We start from the raw sequence: 25931 nt of genomic DNA, 5'->3' as shown, positions 1-25931 counted from the left end.
TTATTGTTATTCAATGTCTTGTCATTCATATTCTAAAGGTCATTATTGTTATTCTGTATTTCGTTATTCTTATTGTATATTAGCTCATCTGATTTTTGGGAAAAAAATGATTAGTTATTGTCATCACTTGATCGGCGTCGGCGTCGGCGTTGCCTGGTTAGGTTTTATGTTTAGGTCAGCTTTTCTCCTAAACTATCAAAGGTATTGCTTTGAAACTTGGAACACTAGTTCACCCTCATTAGCTGACCCTGTACACCAAGAAACATAACTCCATCCTGCTTTTTGCAAGAATTATGGCCTCTTTTGGACTTAGAAAATATCAGATTTCTTGGTTAAGTTTTATGTTTAGGTCAGGGTTTTTTTCCTAAACTATCAAAGATATTGCTTTGAAACTTGCAACAGTTGTTCACCATCATAAGCTGACCCTGTGCAGCAAGGAACATAACTCCTTTCTGCTTTTTGCAAGAATTATGGCCCCTTTTGGACTTAGAAAATCTGATTTCTTTGTTAAGTTTTATGTTTAGGTCAGCTTTTCTCCTAAACTATCCAACGTATTATTTTGAAACTTGCAACACTTGTTCACCATTAGTAGCTGACCCTGTATGCTTTTTGTAAGATTTATGGCCCCTGTTGGACTTAGAAAATATCAGATTTCTTGGTTAAGTTTTATGTTTAGGTCAACTTTTTCTCTTAAACTATCAAAGCTATTGCTTTGAAACTTGCAACACTTGTTCACCATCATAAGCGGACCCTGTACAGCAAGAAACATAACTCCATCCTGTTTTTTTGCAATAATTATTGCCCCTTTTGGACTTAGAAAATCAGTTTTCTTGGTTGAGTATTATGTTTAAGTCAGCTTTTCTCATAAACTATCAAAGCTATTGCTTTAAAACTTGCAACAGTTTTTCACCATCATAAGCGGACGCTGTACATCAAGAAACATAACTCTATCCTGCTTTTTGCAAGAATGATGGCCCTTTTTAGACTTAGAAAATCATGGGTAGGACAATATTTCTATTATACAAAAAAAAATAGATGAGCGTCAGCACCCGCAAGGCGGTGCTCTTGTTTGATATTGTTATTCAATATCGTGTCATTCATATTCTAAGTCTTACCATTGTTATTCTATACGTCGTTATTCTTATTGTATGTTTGATATTCTAATGGTAAACGTCATAATTGTTATTCTATATTTCGTTATTCTTATTGTGTCTTTGATATTGTTATTCAATGTCGTGTCATTCATATTTTAAGTATTACCATTGTTATTGTATATGTCGTTATTCTTATTGTATGTTCGATATTCTTATGGTAAAAGTCATCATTGTTGTTCAATATCTGATGATTCTATTTACAGAACGTGTCATTCTTTTTCTATGTTATGTGATTGTATTTGTATAGCGTCGCTGTGCTATTTATATCGCGGGAAATCGCACATACAATAAGAATATCAAGCTTACAAAAACAATAATGAATATACAACAACAATAACGTCTTTTACAATAAGAATATCGAACATACAATAAGAATAACGACATATACAATAACAATGGTAACACTTAGAATATGAATGACACGACATTGAATAACAATATCAAAGATACAATAAGAATAACGAAATATAGAATAACAATAATGACTTTTACAGCGTGTAGTTCTGTACCAGTGACAAATAAAAATGATAGTTTCACTGTTTGAAACAGTGAAAATATCAATTTTATTTCACTGATAGATTTCAGTATTTCATTGAAGAGCATAAAATAAAATATGTCCTTAATCTAAATCAGTAGATAAAATATAGAAGCGCTCTTTTTTGGTCGCAACAAAAACTTCTAGCGTAAAAGTGTTTTAACAGAGACAAGCATATTAGAAGTACTGTTATTATACACTCAGGGACATTAAAACACCCCAGCTATGCATTGACATCGTAAATATCATAAAAAAGATTTTACTGAAATAGTATCCGATGAAAGTAGCAACTGTTAAAAGAGCAAATAAGCAGTAGCTTGTCTTAAACAGTCTTGTCAATAAGCAAATTAGTTTCAGTTTCAACACCGTGCTTGATTACAATAAATGAAAGAAGATAGAAACTAAATTCTAATGATTTTTATCACATTTGTATAATATTGACAAGAGGGCCATGAAGTCCCTGTATCGCTCACCTGACCTATTGACCTAAAGATCATCAAGATTAACATTCTGGCCAAGTTTCATTAAGATATGGTCATAAATGTGGCCTCTAAAGTGTTAACTAGCTATTCCTTTGATTTGACTCCGTGACCTAGTTTTTGATCCGACATGACCCAGAATCGAACTTGACCTAAAGATCATCAGGTTTAACATTCTGACAAAGTTTCATGAAGATACAGTCATAAATGTGACCTCTGAAGTGTTAACAAGCTTTTCCTTTGATATGACCTAGTAACCTAATTTTTGATCCGACATGACCCAGATTCGAACTTGACCTAAAGATCATCAAGATTAACATTCTGACCAAGTTTCATTAAGATATGATCATAAATGTGGCCTCTAAAGTGTTAACTAGCTTTTCCTTTGATTTGATCTGGTGACCTAGTTTTAGACCCGACATGACCCAGATTCAAACTTGACCTATAGATTATCAATATTAACATTCTGACTAAGTTTCATGAAGATACAGTCATAAATGTGGCCTTTAGAGTGTTAACAAGCTTTTTCTTTGATATGATCTAGTGACCTAGTTTTTGATTCCACCTAACCCAAATTCAAACTAGACCTTAAGATCATCAATATTAACATTCTGACCAAGTTTCATGAAGATACAGTCATAATTGCGGCCTTTACAGTGTTAACAAGCTTTTCCTTTGATTTGACCTAGTACCCCTAGTTTTTGACCCCAGATGACCCAATATCGAACTCATCCAAGACTTTATTGAGGATAACACTCTGATAAAGTTTCATTTAGATTGGGCCAAAATTGAAACTCTAGAGTGTTAACAAGCTTTTCCTTTGATTTGACCTGGTGACCTAGTTTTTGACCGCAGATGACCCAATATCAAATTCATCCAAGATTTTATTAAGGGTAACATTCTGACCAAATTTCATTAAGATTGGGCCAAAATTGTGACCTCTGGAGTGTTAACAAGCTTTTCCTTTGATTTGACCTGGTGACCTAGTTTTTGATCCCAGATGATCCAATATCGAACTCTTTCAAGATTTTATTAAGGGTAACATTCTGATCAAGTTTCATTAAGATTGGGCCAAAATTGTGACCTCTAGAGTGTTAACAAGTTTTTCCTTTGATTTGACTTGGTGACCTAGTTTTTGATTCCAGATAACCTAATATCAAATTCGTCTAAGATTTTATTAAGGGTAACATTCTGACCAAGTTTCATTAAGATTGGGCCAAAAATATGACCTCTAGAGTGTTAACAAGCTTTTCCTTTGATTTGACCTGGTGACCTAGTTTTTGATCCAAGATGACCCAATATCGAACTCTTCTAAGATTTTATTTAGGTTAACATTCTGACCAAGTTTCATTAAGATTGGGCCAAAAATGTGACCTCTAGAGTGTTAACAGTCAAATTGTTGACGACGGACGGACGGACGACGACGGACGACGGACACAGGGCGATCACTAAAGCTCACCTTTGAGCACGAAGTGCTCAGGTGAGCTAATAATATCCGATACACTTACTGGAAGTTCTGATACAATAGGAGAGCGAGAGAAAGAGAGAATGGCGTTTTATTGACTTAAACTATACATAGTTTCTCGTCGTACGTGAAATGTACAAACAATGAATAACATTTTAAACATTGAAAGATCAAGTCAGGTCAAGTCAATTCAAAGTCAAAGTCAAGTCTTTGACATTGAAAGTTCAAATCATATCTAGATCTACATAATATCTGACTCTTGTATGTTATATTCAAATGAGAGTGATCTTGTAATACATATACATGTAGTCTGGCTGTCCGAGCTACATGTAGATTTAAAGGTTCAAGTTAAAACATATCAATTTTTACCTTAAAGTGTGCCCAGAAATTTTGCTAGGCACCCACTAATCAACCAGTACAATGGACGTATTGAAACGTATTAATTGCATTTGATTGAAATTTCACATATGAGACTAAGTGCGGTGTCAAAGAATCATAACTCAACCTTATCTAGTTTTTGAATTATCTCCCTTCATTATACAAAATAAGGCTTGTCCGGAGCATTACCTGAAAAGTATTAATGGCATTTCATTGAGCTTCGCAAAATGATAGAGGCCATTTTTAGCTCGACTATTCATAGAATAGTAGAGCTATTGCACTCGCCCATGCGTCGGCGTCGGCGTCCGCGTCCGCGTCCGCGTCCGCGTCCCGATTTTGGTTAAGTTTTGTATGTAAGCTGGTATCTCAGTAACCACTTGTGGGAATGGATTGAAACTTCACACACTTATTCACTGTGACAAACTGACTTACACTGCACAGGTTCCAAAACTCTATTTTGCTTTTTTACAAAATTATGTCCCTTTTTCGACTTAGAAATGTTTGGTTAAGGTTTTGTATGTAAGCTGGTATCTCAGTAACCACTTGTGGGAATGGATTGAAACTTCACACACTTATTCACTGTGATGAACTGACCTACATTGCACAGGTTCCATAACTCTATTTTGCTTTTTTACAAAATTATGCCCCTTTTTCGACTTAGAAATTTTTGGTTAAGCTTTTGTATGTAAGCTGGTATCTCAGTACTTACTAATGGGAATGGATTGAAACTTCACATACTTGTTCACTGTCATGATCTGACATGCACTAAGCAAGTCCCATAACTCTGCTCTTTTTTTCTCAAAATTATGCCCCTTTTTCGACTTAGCAGTTTTTGGTTAAATTTTTGTATGTAATCTGATATCTCAGTATCCACTAATTGGAATGGATTGAAATTTCACACACTTGTTCACTGTCATGATATGACATGCAGTACAGAGGTTCAATACCTCTACTTTGCATTTTACAAAATTATGCCCTTTTTCAACTTTTGTATTCATTCAATTGACAAGGCTGTTGAATAGTCGAGCGTTGCTGTCCTCCGACAGCTCTTGTTTTTGTTTCTAATACGTTATTCCCCATATTGGGACAAGCACTTGCAAAAATGTTTATAAATGCCTGGTTAAGTAATAAAGGTAGGATACTTTTTTAAACAGTTTATTATAATAATAATGATAATAATAATTATTATTATTTAAAAAGTCTACCAGTAACGTACAGAATGGGCTGTTACGTAAAAAGACACACTCGCAAATTGCCTCCTGATAAATACTGAAACAAGAAATGTGTTTCTACATAATGATCTGATGATTAACTGGCATGAATATTTTGTAAGAATTAAAAACATAATACTTATTATTTAGGATGATTTAATCGGCAACAAACATTTTAAACAAATTAAATGCTAGTACGCCTGCTGATATTCACTGCCGATTAAACATTATCTTGCTCCTGGATTTCAATTTCATTAAGTGGTTAATTCAAAAACAAATAATAAAAGTGTGTCGTTATCTTCCATTACGCACAAGAACGTGCATCGCACGCGCCGCATGATTTATCAACATAAAAGTTCCACTCAACACGCTACACCCAGGTTTAATCGCGTCGATAAGACTGTAAACCTATTGTTCAGTTTTCACAACAAATAATGAGTCACATTATTTTCTTATTTGCTTCGCTCAAACGAAAATAAATTATTTATTCACTTATCAATTAATCCATAAACAAGTAACAGCATCAATGATATATTTTCTTCTTTTTTTTCAGTCTCATCTATGCACAACACAACCCGCAAATACATGGTAATAAAACACAACATTGTAGCCATTCTAAAGATAAAACTATAAGAGACTATAACTATATTTACAATTGAAGGTGTTTTTCCATTCTAGTACACTCCATGGACCCCATTGGAAATAAGTTTTTAGCTTAATGGGTTATCCATTGATCTTTAGCTTTCTCTAAAGTATAACACCTTGACTTAGAATTTTTTGTTTTATTAAAAGTATGCATCTTACCCTAGTCTTAAATATAGATTCTTTTATCTGTAAAAATAAAACGTTTAGACTATTTTTGCTAATCACTATACACTATATACATGTACCTAAAATGCGGTTAAAACAATACTGGTAAACATTAAAAAAAAAACATTGATGAGAAATGCACTATGTTCACAGAAAAAGTTTGTACTTTTCTATGTTATTGTTATTATTTTCAAGAAGATATCACCTTTAATCAAATAAGAAGTGTGTAGATTAACAGATATTTTCCAACATGGATAAAAATCAAAATGTTAATTAAGAGACTACATAGAAGTCTTAAAATATATTAGCTAAAATTAAAATTGTTTATAGTATTGTTTCTAACTTCTGAAATATTGCAACATTATTTTGCTATGGTTCTAATCATAACTGGGTGCGTTAACATGAACTTGAGTTATCAATATCACGGAGGGAGTACTCCAATGCTTACAATGTTAGCTTTTTCAAGAAATAATTGATATGTAGGACATTCTAAAACTACATGTAACTCAGATTCTATGGCTTTTGAACATAATGGTCATGTTCTATCACATTCAGGTAGGTTTTCATATCGCCCAATTTCCAACCTTATTGGTGCTACTCCGCAATTTAGCAAGAGCTGATCTATGTGGAAATGGAAGACTTTGTTTACAATATTGTTTAACCTGATATTAAACTGTCTTTAAAAATCCGATATGTTCTTAATTTGTTACGTTCATTGCCATTTACACCAGTAACCCTCTGAAAATCATTATTTCACAGTTCAGTGTGCATGTTCATAAGAACATTTTGAAACATCAATTAATTAATGTTTAAGGGGAAAAGGTAACTGTTTGTACGACTGTAAACAAAAGAATTTAACCTGTCTTTAACCATAAAATGCCAGTTTTTACATCTGTAATTACCTTTACTTAATGCCCAGGTCATACAGAAGTCCATTGTTTATACTACAACCCATTTCACCTTGAACAACTGCATTTGAAGTATATTTGCCAGGGCCCAGGAAAAATCTCATTGGACGGTGGTGAATAGCGTTTATACAAGAAAACTGTTTAACTCCCCATACAGATATCCCATAGGATATTACTGGAACAAAACACGAAATGTACAATTTCGTGTAGACATTGTAGGTTTCAGTTTAGCAATGAGAAGTTCAAGGGCACGTCCAGCACTTTGAGCAACATATTTTGCCGTAAAACTGTAGTCTAAATGTTCAGTAATATAATTCCAAGGTACATATATTTACTAGCATGGTCTATATTTAATTTACCACACACAAAAATATAATCAGATCTCATTACTGACTTTGAGCGGGAATGAGCAATGTTGCTTTTACTGGTTTTCGCAGACATACCATTTGAGATACACCAATCATTTGAAGAGGTCAACATAGCCTGAAGGTCGCCTTCTTATTTATTTATTTATTATCCCCCGCCGATGAAATCGGGAGGGGGGTATTGAAATGGCGTTGTCCGTCCGTCAGTCCGTCCGTCAGTCCGTCCGTCCGTCCGTCCGCAGCCATTTCTCAGTAACTACTTGGTAGAATTTCATGAAACTTGAAATAAACATGAACCAACATACTGCGATGATGCCCGTCAAGTTTTTTTTTTTGATTGGTCAATTTCCCTCAGAGTTATTGCCCTTGATTTAATAAAAAATGTCCGTCTGCAGCTATTTCTCAGTAACTAACAGGTAGAATTTCATCAAATTTGAAGTAGACATGAACCAAGATACTGTGCTGATGCCCGTCAAGTTTTTTTTTTATAGGTCAATTTCCGTCAGAGTTATTGCCCTTGATTTAATGAAAAATGTCCGTCTGCAGCCATTTCTCAGTAACTAGCAGGTAGAATTTCATCAAACTTGAAACAGACATGAACCAAGATACTGCGACGATGCCCTTCAAGGTTTTTTTCGATTGGTCAATTTTCCATATAGTTATTGCCCTTTAATTGTTTAAAAATCCACAGATCTGTACATAACAAACCAACCAATTGGAAGAATTTCATTAAACTTCTTTCATTCTTTTCCATGAACATTTATTATAAACATGTGATGTTGTGTACCTACACCTGGTCACCACCTTACCTTGGTCCCCCCCCCCCCCCCCCCCCCCCCCCCCCCCACCATTTTTTTTTTTTTTTTTTTTTTCATTTTTCGTTTTCTATCAATATTTATAATCAACATGTAAACTGTTGTGTCCTCACCCTCCCCCGCCCAGCCCCACCCAAACAAACCATTCATTTTCTTTTAATTTGATTTTGACTAATGAAATTATTTGCTTCTTGGTAACATTCTTAACTTTTTGCTGGATATATTTTTTTGCCGTTCCTCAACTCTGACCCTTTTGGCGGGGGATTCCAATTCATCGAATTTGCTTGTTTATTTATTTGGATTTTACGGTGCACCAACACAGTATAGGTTATATGGCGCCAAACAGGACTACAAATTTTGGTTCCACATTTCATTTACATCGAAATAAAAACATGAGGTATCGAATCAAAATTTGCATACCTGCTGGAATCACAGAGTTACTGCAAAACCAAGTGTTAAGACCCTATTACTATTAGTCGCCTCTTACGATCATGCAAGGGTAAGGCAGTGGTTCCAATTCTTTTCATACACAGATTGTCCCAGAACCACATGGGGCGAAGGTCGCCTTCGTTTTCCTTCGTTTTCTGCAATAGCACAATATCATCAGCATATAAAAGTATGCATATCTGCTTTTTTATCTATATCAGCTCTTTAGTAATCTATTTCAAGTGTCCTCTCTTTCCCCTCATATGTTATAGTATTGGATGTAAGAAAACTGTGAGCTTTCTTAAAACGTTAGAGGGAAAGGAGAAAGACCACAAAAGCGTGTGTTTCAACACTTGCACTAACATATTTTTTTAGATAAAAAATGTATACATATCAAAAAACATAGGCTGGATGGCTGCTTGACACATAGGCTACGCTCATGAACATCTGGCTTCATCATGCATGTCCAGTAAATAACTGACCATGTGGCTTGTCATAATCGGAGCACATAGAGGGCACTTGAAATAGTAATCTATTTCAAGTGTCCTCTCTTTCCCCTCATATATGTTATAGTATTGGATGTAAGAAAACTGTGAATTTCCTTTATAATGAAGGTGTAACGTTCGTCCTATATATAACACAACCTTCCCTAATACCCCAGTCACACATACGGCGCGGAAAGCTACGTTTAGCCACGGATAAAAACGTAGTAATTCGTATCTATCCGTATTGATACGTACCTGAGACGTACCTTAACGTAGTAATCCGTATCAATTCGTACCAATCCGTACCGCTCAGATACGGATCGATACGGGTAACTAAGTTTCTGTCCGTAGCTAGACGTAGCTATTTGCGCCGTATGTGTGACTGTGGTATTAGGAGCAGCCTTGTCGTAGGCCAGTATTAACATTAAACCAACCTTACTGCGGAACAGGTCAATATCGCTTAATTTACACCAAAGTAAACTTCTGTCAATGGAGTCGAACACCTAACAGTAACTTCGTGCTCAAAGCCTTCTTATGAAATGTAGTAACTATTTCCTGATATATTAAAATTTTCTTTTTCTTTGTTGTCGTATGATCTGGAGGTCAGTCCATATAACTAGGGGAACTAAAGTCTATAGGCTTCAAGCTGGATCTTGGACTATAATTGTGTGTATGCTTCATATCAGGGACACTTTTTAAAAAAAAATATCTAAAAATAGTAGAATGATTTTTTTTCTGAAAATTGGCACATTTGCACAAAGTGACTTTTTACCGAAATTTAAAAAAATCTGATTCTATAGTAAATTGCAAAGGTTACTCTGAATTTGAATTTTGCCAACGAACGCTACACTCATTGTAAACAAAATCACTTGTGTTTTAGCAGTGCAAAACCAATAATGCTATTATATTTGTAGTCTGTGTTCAGACCGCATGTCTTGTTCAAAGGAGATAACTCCTGAGGCTATTCAAATTTTGTATGATTATGTCCCTTGTCTTCTCAAAACATAGATAATCAGAGCCAGGACTGATGAAGTCAGAATTTTTTACAGATTTTTTTCTAAAAAAGAATAAAGGATTATCCAGTCGGTAGCCAGACTATTATATTTGGAAAGAACTGAATAAGTTTTGTTATTCACCGGAAATTCGAAACTTTGTAGCACCTCAATCGACAGGGGTATTCAGTTGCAGCCTCCACATTCCACAAATTCTCGCTGGTAATCATCCGTTAGGGCTGTGCTTGTAATGTTACAAAAGTAATGCTAATATACTAGTATTCTGTTATGACCGTGTTAGTAATGTTGCGTTTTGGATGTGTTTGTTGGGCGCTTTGAATTAAAAATTTCTATCACTCCTTTGACTTTTCAATTAGTGTTGGTAACAGATTTAGCAGGAAGTAATTCACATTTTGTTTTTCCAATGTGTAAATTCATATTTTGATAAATGAGCAATCTTGGCAGAGCAGCATGGAAATTGTGTAAACAAAGTGTGTGTCTGTTTGTTTTATCTGATAAAAGGCTGTATACAGCGAAAGGAATTATATCAACAGATGCTGATTGTGCCAATCTCGATTAGATATATGAAAATGCAGATAAAGCAATCAGGATAGCAGAGATGTGTGTCATGATTTTTGACCTTGACGAATGGAAACATTCAAAGAATGAAATGAAAGAGCCATTGCAACGTATGTAGTATAATCTGCGGTGTTGATCCAAAATCCCGAAAACTTTGAAGCGGCATTTTTCATGGGTCGATAAAAACGTATTTTCTCTGTCATAGCAAGGTGGAGTCTTTTGGAACAAAGGTCTTTAGAACTAGTTTTAAATTTTGTTTATGTCAATGCAAATTCTGGATTTTTTTTATCTTAATAAACCTTCTGCTAGCCTGAAAAATTGTGTTCCTATATCCCCTATGGTATTTAATATGATAAAACATTATGACTGACCACAATACGCTTGCTTCTCAGGCTACTTAAAACCACTGAAACCCCAGTAAGTGCACCTTTTTGCTAGATCGAAAAATCCCGTTAGTAAAACAGTTATGGGATTTTCGCCTATTTCACACGATTGTATTAAAATAACGCAATTGGCTGCTGAGGCACTGACTGGGAAATTTGTCAGGTGCGGCTTATTATTTCTACGCCAAATTTCAGGACTTATCAGGTGCCGGTGTATATTACACCATTGCCAAGGGTAAATGTGACAAGGAAATAGCAGAGTTTTATCTTATCTGATTACATCAAGCATATAAACACCAGATATGAACAAAAACGCTTTGTCCATAGATGTTTTTTCCGGCTGCAGGCCTGTATTAATTTCATCTTTACTGCCTGTTTATATCTGGGGTGAAGGTTATTTAACAGCTGATTAAAATTGTAAATTTTGATTGGGGGATGAAAAATTCCACAGGTTTCCGAATGGAATAGATATTTCTTTAAGGGATGTGCAGGTGCTCTGAGCTGTTTTGTTGGTGCAAGGCTTCTGTGGAAATATCTTGTATTTTTATAAACATGAATCCCCTGCGGCAGAGTTCGACCCATTTTGGTCACTTCGTACCCTCGCGCAATAACTCAATAAGTGCTTATATAATATATATGCACTTATTGAGTTATTGCACTGACATGACGAAATACATTAAGTCTGTACTCTTTATTTGTTTGTAGTTTTCACATAAAAAAGTCTGTAAAAATTCTTTTTAAAAAGTCAAGTCTAAACAAAACTTTCATAAGAATTTTCCTTGAAATAATAAACTTGTAAGATTACACATGACCTAGCAGATTGGATGAAAAAAATGACGAACTTTTTTTTTTACTCTAGAACGCCAGAGGGCTACCTTTGTCTGTTTATTACGTCATTACATTATACAGCCTTTGGCCTTTTCACCTTTATGATAAAATAATCTATACAATTGCTTGGCGGGTTTTCACCTTTTTATCAAATACTTATTATCAGTGCAACTAGTTTTAAGATTCTGTCTAATTTAATCTTAAATCATACTCACTCACGTAAAGTGTCCGTACACTATGCCGATTTCCAGTGGCTTTATTATGCCCCCCCCCCCCCCTTCGAAGAAGGAGTGGTATATTGTTTTGCAGATGTCGGTCGGTAGGTCGGTCGGTCGGAATGTAGACCAATCCGTTTCCGGATGATAACTCAAGAACGCTTGGGCCTAGGATCATGAAAGTTTATAGGGAGGTTGGTCATCACCAGCAGATGACCCCTATTAATTTTGAGATCTGTATGTCAAAGGTCAAGGTCACAGTGACCCTGAATAGTAAAACGGTTTCCGGATGATAACTCAAGAACACTTGGGCCTAGGATCATGAAAGTTGATAGGGAGGTTGGTAATGACCAGCAGATGACCCCTATTGATTTTAAGGTCAGTATGTTAAAGGTCAAGGTCACAGTGACCCTGAACAGTAAAACAGTTTCCGGATGATAACTCAAGAACGCTTAGGCCTAGGGTCACAAAAGTTGATAGGGAGGTAGGTCATGACCAGCAGATGATTCCTATTGATTTGAGGTCAGTATGTCAAAGGTCAAGGTCACAGTGACCAGGAATAGTAAAATGGTTTCCTGGCAATAACTCTAGAATGCTTTGGCCTAGTATCAGGAAAATTGATAGTTAGGTTGGCCATGACCAGCAGATGACCCTTATTGATTTTAAGGTCATTAAGTCAGAGGTCAAGGTCACATTGGCCAGGAACAGTTAAAACGGTTTCTGATCTTCTTGTCCAAAACGATAGGGCCTAGGGCTTTGATATTTGGTATGTAGCAAAATCTAGTGGTCCTCTACCAAGATTGTTCAGATTATTTCCCTGGGGTCAAATATGGCCCCACACCAGGGGTCACATGGTTTATATAGACTTATATAGGAAAAAACTTTGAAAAACCCCTTGTCCAAAACCACAGGGCCTAGGGCTTTGATATTTTGTATATGACATCATCTAGTGGTCCTCTACTAAGATTGTTCAAATTATTCCCCTAGGGTCAAATATGGCTCTGCCCTGGGGGTCACATGGTTTACATAGACTTATATAGGGAAAAACTTTGAAAATCTACTTGTCCAAACCACAAAGACTATGGCTTTGATATTTTGTAATGTAGCATCATTTAGTGGTTCTCTATCAAGTTTGTTCAAATTATCCCTCTAGGGTCAAATATGGCCCCGCCCCAGGGGACATATGGTTCATATAGACTTATATAGGGAAAAACTTAGAACCTTCATGTCCATAACTTACATCATTCAAATTTGGACCACATGTATAGTTTTGAGTGGCAAGATGAACCTTGACATGAGTTGACCTTGATCTTGACCTAGTGACCTACTTTCACATTTCTGTAGCTACAGCCTTCAAATTTGGACCACATGCATAGGTTTGTGTACCGAAAAAAACTTGTTATTGACCTAGTGACCTACTTTCACACTTGTACAGGCTTCAAAGTTGGACCACATGCATAGTTTTTTGTTCCGAAATGAAATTTGACCTTGATTTTGACCTAGTGACCTACTTTCACGTTTCTCAAGCTACAGCCTTCAAATTTGAACCACAAGCATAGTTTTGTGTACTGAAATGAACTTTGATCTTGCGATTGACTTAGTGACCTCCTTTCACATTTCTGAAGGTACAGGCTTCAAATTTGGACCACTTGCATAGTTTTGTGTTCCGAAATAAAATTTAACCTTGATTTTGACCTAGTGACCTACTTTCACATTTCTCAAGCTACAGCCTTCAAATTTGAACCACATGCATAGTTTTGTGTACCGAAATGAACTTTGATCCTGAGATGGACATAGTGACCTACTTTCACATTTTTGAAGGTACAGGCTTCAAATCACAGCTTTCAAATTTGGACCACATACACATAGTTTTGTGTTCCGAAATGAAATTTGACATTGATTTTGACCTTGAGCTAGTTTTGAAATTTTGAACATTCAAAAATAGCTCAGTGGATGGCGCCAAGATCACTCTGTAATCTCTTGTTAGGTTAATATGTTAAAGGTCAAGGTCAGATTAAACCAGAATGGTAAAACTTTTGTTTACAGTGAGCATATAATTTCTGTTCCTTGTGCAATTACTGAATGCATCAAGGGGGGCATTTCGTGTTCGACGAGCTCTTGTTTTGATGTGGTCTCGGTAATGTCATAACAAGAAAAGATAATATTCTGTTTTAACACATCAAAGGCGTCGATTATCAATTTGTTATCATGCACAAAATAATGACAGTGACAAACTCAGTACAAATATCACTAATTTGGTACTTAATTACATTCAGTTTCAATCATGACAAAAACATTACCAATATTTAATGTAAGCCTATCAGAAAGATAGTTCTTTGATCAGAAGATTCTTAGAATGACAAAAGTATTTCTCTCAAGGTCACGGCTTTTTATTACTTAACTGAACTTAACGTCTGTCCGCTTTATTATATAACTTCCCATCACACAACGCCACGTTATTAGTTTCAGGTCACATTTCGTGCTCAGAATCCCTGGCTGCCGTCAAAAAACTTGTATGCTAATTTCCGTATGCTTTCAGGCGAAACAAAACAGTTTCCAGGACAAATAGAATTAAAGGATCAAAATGATATTTTGCTTATATGTTAATTGAGTTGTTATAGAATTTTCAATAACACCTTTCTCAAGGCGCCTCAGATTTCTGCTTTTTTATGTCCCCAACCCCACTCCGAAGAAGCGGGGGCTATATTGCTTTTCACCTGTCGGTCGCGTCGGTCAGTCGGTTCGTCTATCGGTAGAGTGAACGCTTTCCGCCCAATAACCTAAGAACCACATAACCTAGAACATTCAAACTTGGTAGCATAATAGGGCTTATAAAGAGGATTTGGAGTCAGTAATTCAAAGGTCATGTTCACAAGGACCCTGGCCATTGAAAACGGTTTCCGACCAAAAACTTGACAACCACTTGACCTTCAAACTCGACAGCATCTTATAAAATTGATGATCCCTATACTTTTTGGGATCAATAGGTCAAAGATCACAGGGGCCAGAACCTGAAAACGGTCCACGTCTAATAACTTTAGAACCATATGAGCCAGAATCTTCAAACCCTGGTAGCATGATTTTGCTTATGAAGTAGATTACCCCTATTGGTTTTGGAGCTAGGAAGTCGAAGGTGAAGGTCAAAGGGACCTGAACTTTAAAAACAATTCCGCCCAATAACTTAAGAACCACTTGATCCATAACCTCCAGAATTGACAGCATGGTTGGACTTATCAAGAAGATGACCCCTATAGTTTTGCGGTCAGTAAGTCAAATGTCATGGTCACAGGGGCCTGAGCTCTCAAAACAGTTTCCGCTCAATAACTTGGGAAGCACTTGAACAAGAACTTCCAAATTTGAAAGCATGAATGGGCTTAAGAAGTAGATGAACCATATTGTTTTGGAGTCAATACGTCAAAGGTCAAGGTCACAGGACCTAAACATTGAAAACGGTTTCCCCGCAATAACTTGAGAACCACTTGACATAGAACTTCAAACTTGATGAACCCATTAGTAAGTCAAAGGTCAATATCATTGAAAACAGTTTCCATTCAGTAACTTGAGAACCACTTACCCCAGTAAGCATGACTGGGTTAGTAGGTCAAGGTCATAGTGATCAAGAGACTGAAAATGGGACAAGCCATCTTGGAGGGCAAACGTGTTTTACAAACAGCTCTTGTTTTTTCTAAATCGCAAATATTATACGACAAATTCGATTTGCATAATCGGACAAAGTAAGAAGTATACATTTCAGGTGCGACATTTCTTAAATGATAAATTGAAGCAATATTCCTTTACATGGGTTTTGAAGATCTTGCATATGGAAAAGATGAAAAATCAAGTTACTGAACGACATACTTGTTTCTACATGTTTTTCTCTGTTTTGGCGATCCTCATCCTCATTCGGCGATTAATATACAACATTTTAGAAAAGCAAGAAATAGCCAAATTGCCTTTATGCAGCATTATTGATATATTCAAAGCTAAAAAGATCTTCGTGGTAAAATATATATAAATATGATATAATGTAAAGGATACTCGACGCTAACTGTACTTATTTTTCAAGCCAATAACTATATAACTTTGCTTTTTTTTCAGCGCTTTTGAACGTATATTTTATAGATGAAAGAGCGCTATAAAAATCTGGTAAATAATAATAATAATTTTGAAATACATGTTTACCATAACAGGTCAAAATGTCCAGTTCCCAGAGCTCTAACATTTACCAATCTACAAAATATATTTATTTTCTCATTTTATTACAGTGAAGAAGAAAGGTAGACGGGAATTGTATTTCCATTAACATTTATTATTTCATTTCAGGATCTCCCGTTCAGAAGTGTTTCAAAAGACGATTTCGAAAAACATTTAGCTAATTCAAAGAGTGCAGCTGAAATGTTGAAAATTTTCTTCAGTGATCCCGATTTAACTGAAGAACAGGTGAATTCCATTATGTATATGAAGAAGCATCAGAAGTATTACGGGTCGAAAAGTATGGGTACGAATCGTATGATGAGGGAAGAGGAATACGATAGAAACTGTACGTTTACTGTGTAATTCATGCACCATCTTTAGGCGAGCTGTTCTTGATAAGCGTACATTGTTCTTGGATTGGACTTCCAGGAAGCGCAGCGAAAACGTGCGAGAACGGGAAGAATGACAGCAAGTTATGCTGTCTATAGATTAGATTTGAGCTTCTGTATCCATGCAACATCCGGTAGTCAAAGTAATTCGACGGTCAGATTGTTTTATAATTGTGACGGGCAATCTAACCCGAGTGGAGATAATGCCCATAAAAAATAAGTCGATATTTCCTAGGATCGCGTCAAATTAGTTGGGCTACAACATCCGGATAAACAAAAATCCAGAACAAATTCCGTAAGCTAAGAACGCCTCGCCAAAAGACATGCTGCCGGTCAGATGAGTAAAGTAACACATTTGATGTAATATCATTGTGAATATATATCTAACTTTATACACGATAAGCTGAAGTGCAAATTGACCAGATTCCCTTAAATGACTGGACTTTTATGACACTAGAAAACACATATGGTTCGGATAAATGCTTTCTTCTAGCAAATTCTGTTTATCAGTTTATGAATGATGGCATTATTTTATCTAAAAGAGGGACGTTTTGAAGATGTAAGAATAAAAGCAATATCGATAAAACTACATTACATTGAATTTAAAAACTTAATTTGAATGCGTGGAAGTCAAAGAGCTTACCACTATAGGTAATTCTACTTAATATACTCGTAGATCTTTTCAGGATACAAATACAAAATGTATTTCACAATGTAACGAAAACGCCCGAAAATATTGGCGAAGACTATTGAGTACTAGGTCAATACTTCCGGACATTACAAGTAAATTTCTAACGGAGTTTGAGAAGGGTATGAACAAAATCGTTCAATAGAATTACTGTTTCAGCAGACTGTAAACAGTTACTGTATTACTATTTTTATGCCTTCTAAACATTCTTCTAATGTGTAGTAGCTTTGACTTTTATCTTCTTTATCCTTCAGACAGAGAGATTGCCTACCAGCATTATCTAGAATTTGAGAGAAGTCCATACGCAGACTGCAGTGTACCTAAACCGGAAATAGTGCGTATAGAAGACACATATTCGGATTCCGTCCGCCATTATCTTCCTTCATGTACAGTTGTCAACCGCTGCAGTAACTCCACTGCGTGTTGCCCACGTGGTTATGTTTGTGGACCAAAAAGAGATAATGGAATAGAGTTGATAGACAAATTTTTTATGGTAAGTAATGTTTTATGATCGTATCAAATGTGGAATCTATGAGTAGAAGTTGAAGTTATAAGTTTTTGATTGCTAATATAAGATTAACTTTACGACTAATATTTTATCAGTAGTGTCTGGGGAATCCTTGTCTCTGTAACTTAATCATTTTGTAATATATAATTTCTTTCTACTGCTGACGAAGAAATGCATGTGGTAAAATCGTCTGCAATATATGTATATACTAAGAATGGTAGCAACAGGCCTTTTTTCATATTGCAGGTGCTTGAAAGGGTTCCTGGTACAGACGACCTTCGTCCAGCCAAAGATTTAGTTGCTGCCAAAACAATAATAAATCATACGGCATGTGAATGCCAAAAAGTAGACGTTACTACAAAGTAAGATTTTAAGTGATCTTATCTTATTTTAGATAAATTTAATAGCAAATGCGCAGTTAAAGTATCTCTAAGCGGAATTTGTAGCTCACCTGAGCACAAAGTATTCAAGGTGAGCTATTACGATCACCCTTTTTCCGTCGTCTCCTGTTGTCCGCCGTGCATCGCGTCAACAATTTGACTGTAAACACTCTATAACTCGCAATATTGGCCCAATCTTCTTTCTTGAAACTTTGTCAGAATGCTACCCTCAATAAAGTCGCGGACGATCTTGAAACCGTGTCAAATCACAAAAAAAAAACATTTTTAAAACTTAAAGAGGCCACATTTTCAATTTGACAAATTGAATCTTAAAATCAATCTTAACAAATCTACGCCAGAATCTTTGCATTTGTGAAATCTAGGTCAGGTTCAAAACTGTGTTGCCCGAGATATAAAAAAAAACTGTGTCACTTGAGTAAAAGGCTAGGGGACTAGATCAAATTGTTGAAGCACTTAGCTTATGATCTACATGATTCACATGTAATCTAGTTTGAATAATTTCACAGAAATGAACCTTCGATGACTCTTTAAAATGTATACCAGCTTGTCGAAAACTTTGCCGCCAGAAGGGATAGTTACTTTTTCATATTTGTATGTAATATTCCATTTTGCATGGGCATGTAGTGGAAACGTAGATAATCTTGTCAGAAAACGCTGGCCCATTTTCAAAATAAATTAAAGATTTTTTTTTCTACGATGACACTACCAAAATTGATCTAAGATTGGCATGACCCTCGAATGTTTATTTCAAATTTAGATGTTTTCAGTAATACTATATTATATCTATGAAAGGGAAAAGCATAAAGCTATATTCTTTATGCATCGCCTTACAGACTGAAATTTATTTTCGTTAGAAAGCACGTTTTTTTGTATTTTCTTTCAGTTGCCGTAAGGAATGTCCTTTACAGTTTACCAAAAGACGCCCCGGAGCAGATTGTGAATGTATATGTGCGTCTGGACATAGAAAATGCCATAAAATACACAAAGGTTTACTACCTTTAGATGAGAAAGACTTAGAGTAAGTAGTGATGCTTAACATGAAAATTCCCCTTTAAAATAGTTCTATCAGACAATGCTAATCTCCGTGAACATCGGACCGTCCCGTATTTTAACACGACCGTATTGCCCGTATATCAGTCCGTTCCGAAATTTTGTGTTCACAAGCCACAAGAGCCGATCAAAATAATCTTGTGGTAATTAATATTCACTTCATTGTTGAATTTGACTGTAAATCTTGTGGTCATGCACACTTCATAATTGAACATGTCCGCGATCGTGGGTCGTATAAACTTCATCATTGAACGTAGCTGTAACCTTGTGGTCATATACACTTCATCGTTGAACTTGTCTGTGGGGATCTTGTCATTGAACTTGTCTGTGATTTTGTGGTAATGTACACTTCCTCATTGAACTTAGCTGTGACCTTGTGGTTATATACACTCTATCATTGAACTTGTCTGTGGTGATGATGTGGACCATCTATGAACTTTACTGTGACCTTGTGGTCATATAAACTTCATCATTGAACTTGTCTGTGGTGATCTTGTGGACCATCATTGAACTTGTCTGTGATCTTGTGGTAATGTATAGTTCCTCATTGAACTTGGTTATATACACTTCATCATTGAACTTGTCCGTGGGGATCTTGTGGAACTTCATTGAACTTGGCTGTGATCTTGTGGTCATATAAACTTCATCATTGAACATGTCTGTGATCTTGTGGTCATGGTCACTTCATTACTGAACTTGTCTGTGGAGATCTTGTGGCCATTTGCACTCCATCATTGAACTTGTATATGATCTTGCAGTCGTATACACTTCATCATTTAACTTGTCTGTAATCTTGTAGTACATCTTTTTAACTTGCCTGTGATCTTGTGGTCATGTACACTTCATCATTGAACATGTCTATGATATTGTGGTCATAAACACTTCATTATTGAACATGTCTGTGATCTTGCGTGGTGATCTTGTGGTCAAAACACTTCATTATTGAATATGTCTGTGCAGATCTTGTGGTCATGTACACTTCATTACTGAACTTGTCTGTGGTCTTGTGGTCATGTACACTTCATTTTTGAACTTGTCTGTGATCCTGTGGTCAGTTACACTTCATTACTGAACATGTCTGCGATCTTTCGGTCACGCACACTTTGTTATTGAACATGTTTGTGATCCTGTGGTCAAGAACACTTCATTATTGAACATATCTGTGACCTTTTGGTCATGTACATATCTGCGATCTTTTGGACAAGTGCACTTCGTTATTGAACATGTATGCAATCTTCTTGTAATGTACACTCCGTTATTATTCATGTCTGTGATGTTGTGGTCACTGAACTTGTCTATGATCTTGTGGTCAAGTACATTTCATTACTGACCTTGTCTGTGATCTTGTGGTCAAGTACATTTCATTACTGAACTTGTCTGTGATCATGTGGGCACATACACTTCATTATTGAACTTGTCTGTGATCTTGTGGTCAACTACATTTCATTACTTAACTTGTCTGTGATCATGTGGGCACATACACTTCATTATTGAACTTGTCTATGATCTTGTGGTCAAGTACATTTCATTACTGAACTTGTCTATGGTCATGTGGGCACATACACTTCATTATTGAACTTGTCTGTGATCTTGTGGTCAAGTACATTTCATTATTTAACATGTCTGTGATCTCGCGGTCAAGTTCACTACATTATTGAACATTTCTGCGATCTTTTGGTCAAGTACACTCCGTTATTGAACATGTCTGCGATCTTGTTGTAATGTATACTTCCTTATTGATCATGTCTGCGATCGTGTTGTAATGTACACTTCGTTATTGAACATGTCTGCGATCTTGTTGTAATGTACACTTCGTTATTGATCATGTCTGCGATCTTGTTGTAATGTACACTTCGTTATTGAACATGTCTGCGATCTTGTTGTAATGTACACTTCGTTATTGATCATGTCTGCGATCTTGTTGCAATGAACACTTCGTTATTGAACATGTCTGCGATCTTGTTGTAATGTACACTTCGTTAATGAACATGTCTGTGGTCTTATGGTCATATACACTTAATTATTGAACATGTCTGTGGTCTTGTTGTCAACTACACTTCATTACTGAACATGTCTATCATCTTGTGGTCATATACACTTCGTCATTGAACTTTCTTTTGGTCATATACACTTCTTGTGTATTATGAAGATTGTTCGAGCAATGATACATTTAATGAGTAGGCACAGGATGATACCTCTAATATGGTTACAATGAGAAAACTAGTAATTTTGACAAATTCAAGGTCCATAATGCTTGTGTTTAAACTGAGCAATCTGTCTCATTCAGAAACTTGTTCAATATCTTGTAGCATTAAACATTCTATGCATTTGGCCTCTAATATGAAATGGGGCATTTTTTAAATAGGTATTATGAAACGTGGACAATTTATTATGCAAATAGTTAAACACTATTTCGGAGTGGTCCAAGATCAGGGCCAATTAATTATACAACAGTCCTGTAAAATTCTCCAGGATATAGCATTCATTTTGGCATAATGCTTTACTTTCAGATGTATTAAAGAAGACAGGTGTATAGTGCCAAAATGTCAGGCTGGAACATTCAGTATCTCTACCGGATTTTGCCCTCACTTTCGGCGACATCGAGGCTGAGAAGGATAGATATCAGTTTTAATTAGGGAAGAAACCAAAATCAGGAGACGAGGTGTCATGTGATATTCTCATAAACTTTGATATTAATATGTCTGACTATTGTCCAGTTGTTACATCAAGTTTTTATTCAATACAGTAACACCAGGAAGTCTAGTATCGGTCTGAATTGCTTTGTACTTTTTGTAGCGAAATGAGTCTATCAACTCGTAAAAGCCGCAGTATCATGAAATTCCTTTCAGTCGTTACAGAAAGTACAGGGGGCCTCCGTGCCCGATGGTTAAGGTTGCTGGCTTCAAATCACTTACCCCTCACCGATGTCGGTTCGAGCATCACTTGGGGCGTTGAATTCTTCATGTGAGGAAGTCATCCAACTGGCTTACGGAAGGTCGGTGGTTCTACCCAGGTGCTCGCCCATGATGAAATAATGCACAGAGGGATACCTGTGGTCTTCCTTCACCATCAAAGCTGTTAAGTCGCTATATAACAATAATTATGTTGTGTTAACACCCCCCACTCCCGCCCCCACCACCACCAAAAAACAGAAAGTACAAAACAGAGGTATCTGTCGACATCAGACCGATACTTTACTCGTCTTCCAACCATACCTCGTGCTACCTGGTACAGCAGCAATAGTCAAGTGATACTTAAATCGACATTCAGTTACAGTCTCTTTAAACAACTTGTCAATTTCTATTTTCTGTTTTCTGCAAATTTCTACGTACCGCGAAAAAAAAGTTGAATAAAGTTTTTTTATTCTTTGTGAAGATGATACACATGTCTTCTCCTCCTCTGCTGCCCGAACATGATAAATATTTGATACTTGTTATACCTTGGTGCATAGAGAATTGTTACAAGTGCCTGATACATCTAACCTGATTTTGAAGAATTCTGTTGATAATTCTGGACAATGCGACGGAATTCGTGATCTGACAGATGTTCATAAAGCCTACAAGGAGTATCAAAATGGCAAATACTAAGGACACTTCATAACAATATTTCATGTATATCAAACATGCGAGAGGTTATTTTCTAACATGTTGTAGACAAACGTTCATAACTGTTTAAAGAGTAAGAAACAGTTCAATGATTCTCTGTCAGTTTCTTAAAAGGTTTAGCAACATATTCTGAAATGAAGAATAATGAAGAAAAAGCAATTGGACATGAAACAGACAACAAAGTATGGCTATATGTAGGCCATTTTTAAGAAGCAGCCCATGCGTTCTTCAGACTTTCATGCAACCATCATTTCTCACGAAAGTAATTCTAGAAATGATAGAAAGACTGAATGTTTTTATTTCATATCCTGAATATATATGTATATGTCACACAGGACATCAATACGATTTTACTATAGGCATTACATCAATTACTTAGACAGGGATAGTGGGTTTTACGTTTTCTCAAACTAACCACCGCGGGAAAACGCTTTTTAGCTCACCGCGGGAAAACGCTTTTTAGCTCTCCCGAGCACAAAGGTGAGCTATTGTGATCACTCACCGTTTGTCCGTCCGTCCACATTTTTCTTCAAACGACATCTCATCTGAACCGTGTGGTTGAAGCTGATGAAACTTGGCCAGGATGTTCTTCCAAATGTGTTCAAACCGTTCCGCCTGGTTGCACAACAGGGCCGCATAAGCTAAATATAGGAAACATCTTCAAACGACATCTCCTCCTAAACCACCAGTCCGATTATGAAATAATTTCGCACCAATTGTCCTTATGTAACACTCTGCCCTCTTGTTCCGACAAAAAGACATGGCCACCAGGGGCCGTAGTCACTTTTTCTTCTATGGAGGGTTGAGCGCGAAACTGTTGTATCTTATTCTTTATTTATTTACAGTTACAACAGGTTCGCGCTCAGCCTGCGATATGTATATAATGGAAACTTTAAAATCGTCTTATATGAAACTGCTGGTCCGCTTTTAAAATAATTTCACACAAATGGTACTTGTGTCTTTCTACCAAAATTGTTCATATTATTTTTATTCATAAAAAAACATGGCCGCCAGAGATCGTGGTCATTTTTCCCTATATGTATATACTGGAAACTTTAAAAATCTTCTTGTATGAAACTACTTACCTGATTTTAAAATAATTTCACACAAATGGTCCTTGTTTCAACCTCTACCAAAATTATTCAAATTACTTTGATTCGCAAAAAAAAAAAACATGGCCGCAAGGGGTGTGGTCACATTTCTCCTAACTTTAAAAATCTTGTAAGAAACAGCAGATCCAATTTTCAAACAATTTTACATAAATGTTCCTATCGTGACCATGCATGAATACTGTTCAAATTACTCTGATTCGTCCAAAAAAAAAAAAAAACATGACCGTCAAGGGGTGTGGTCACTTTTCCATTTATTCATAAAGTGGAAACATTAAAAATCTCATTGTCAGAAATTGCCGGCCCGGTTTTGAAACAAGTTTACACAAGTGTTTCTTGGATGACCCTTTACGTACAAATTGTACAAATTATTATGTTTCGTAAAAAAAAACATGGCCGCCAGGGTGTGTGGTAACTTTAGCCTGTATGTATGTAGCAGAAACTTTAAAAATCTTCTTCTTTGATATTGTCTCTTATCATCATTCCCCCAACCTCTTAGAAACTTTTTACAATAGCCTTGTCGGAAAACAGTGACACTATTATAAAATAATTCAGAGACATTTTCCTTGAATAACTATCTACCAAAACTGTAAAAGTAAGCGGTGCAACTCGGGTGAGCTAACTAGGAACATCATGGCCCTCCTATTTTCTCTTAAAAAGATATAGAAATGCATATCCAGTTTTTTGTTTGTTTGATTAGTTTAAACAGTATTTATTTTGCTCCTAAGGTCAGTAGTGCACATTTTTTATCATTCTGATGTACAAAGAAGTATTTACAGAAGGTTCTGAAAAGAAGTCTTCGCCGAAAACTTCTAACATTTCATTAATTTATTGTTTGATTAAATGTGTATTATGTATTTTAACTGATTTTTTGTCTGGCACTCAGCGTGGAAGGTTAGCGGGTTTGTGCAATATCAGAATTTGCAAACCGAATTTGTCATACAATACTCTGAGCGAGAGACACACTGGTATTGTGCGGATCAAATTAGCTCTTGGTTTTGTATGGATCAGACTTGTTTTAGGCTTATTATTGACCATCACCTATGTGATCTAAAGAATATTATTTGAGATGCTTCTAATATACGACTATGTGATAGTTTCAATTCCAAAATGGAAAAAATGATTAGTTCCCATTTAAAATTTCATTGAATGAGCAGTATAAAATTATTGGTGGTCAAAATACATTTGCAGACGTAAAAACGTACTTTATTTCCATTTTAATTGTATAATTATCACATCTAAATAAATTCCAAAAACAGTGAATCAGGAAATGCCCTTAGAGCAAAGATCCTTAGAACAAGGGAGATAACTCCTAAACTTTAAGAAATCATTTAAGGAGGCATATACAGGCGAGGCATATACACGCAATTATTTAAGAGCTCAGTCTTCTAGCAGACAATTTTTTTCGATTCAGAAGTTGCCCTTAATCAAAGTTGATTCCATAAAAATGGTTTCAGTGTGTTTTTTTTTTCTTTGAAATATTGACCTCAACTACTGAAAGTTTTAATTTTACCGTACCTTTGTTAACGTAGAGCTTAAGTGGATAGACCTCACAAAAAGAACTTTTTAACGTATTCGGTAAAGCTGCGGTTATTTCATACCAAAATGTTCCAGGTTTATAACCAAGGTAACTCAGAGAAAAATATCAACATTTATCATCATAAACTTCGTTTTTTTTCAGCATTAGGTCTGATACTTGAACTGTGTTACTATATATATATATATATATATATATATATATATATATATATATATATATATATAAAAAATGTAAAAGTTTGTACCGGATCAAGTATATTATAAAGAAAAAATAAACAACATTACATGAGTAACATTATATTTGCCTACCGGTTTCGTTTATACTCATCAGGGCAAATAAAACAATTATTGTTTTATTTGCCCTGATGAGTATAAACGAAACCGGTAGGCAAATATAATGTTACTCATGTAATGTTGTTT

At 35.8% G+C, this 25931-nt stretch overlaps 1 protein-coding gene across 5 annotated transcripts in view; it reads left to right on the top strand.

Moving 5' to 3' along the window:
- Positions 1-25455, top strand: part of LOC123557435 (uncharacterized) — a 173443-nt gene extending 147988 nt beyond the window's left edge. For all 5 annotated transcript variants that reach the window (XM_053543770.1, XM_045348884.2, XM_045348882.2 and 2 more), the window contains exons 3-7: positions 16352-16568; positions 17554-17792; positions 18054-18169; positions 19092-19226; positions 21769-25455. In XM_053543770.1, coding sequence (XP_053399745.1) covers positions 16352-16568; positions 17554-17792; positions 18054-18169; positions 19092-19226; positions 21769-21868 — 807 coding nt within the window. In that variant the 3' untranslated portion in view covers positions 21869-25455. The remainder of the gene's footprint in view (positions 1-16351; positions 16569-17553; positions 17793-18053; positions 18170-19091; positions 19227-21768) is intronic.
- Positions 25456-25931: the final 476 nt, after the last annotated feature.

The sequence above is a fragment of the Mercenaria mercenaria genome, chromosome 5 (assembly GCF_021730395.1).
Source record: "Mercenaria mercenaria strain notata chromosome 5, MADL_Memer_1, whole genome shotgun sequence".
Lineage (NCBI taxonomy): Eukaryota > Metazoa > Mollusca > Bivalvia > Venerida > Veneridae > Mercenaria > Mercenaria mercenaria.
This window is presented reverse-complemented; position numbering and strand designations above follow the sequence as displayed.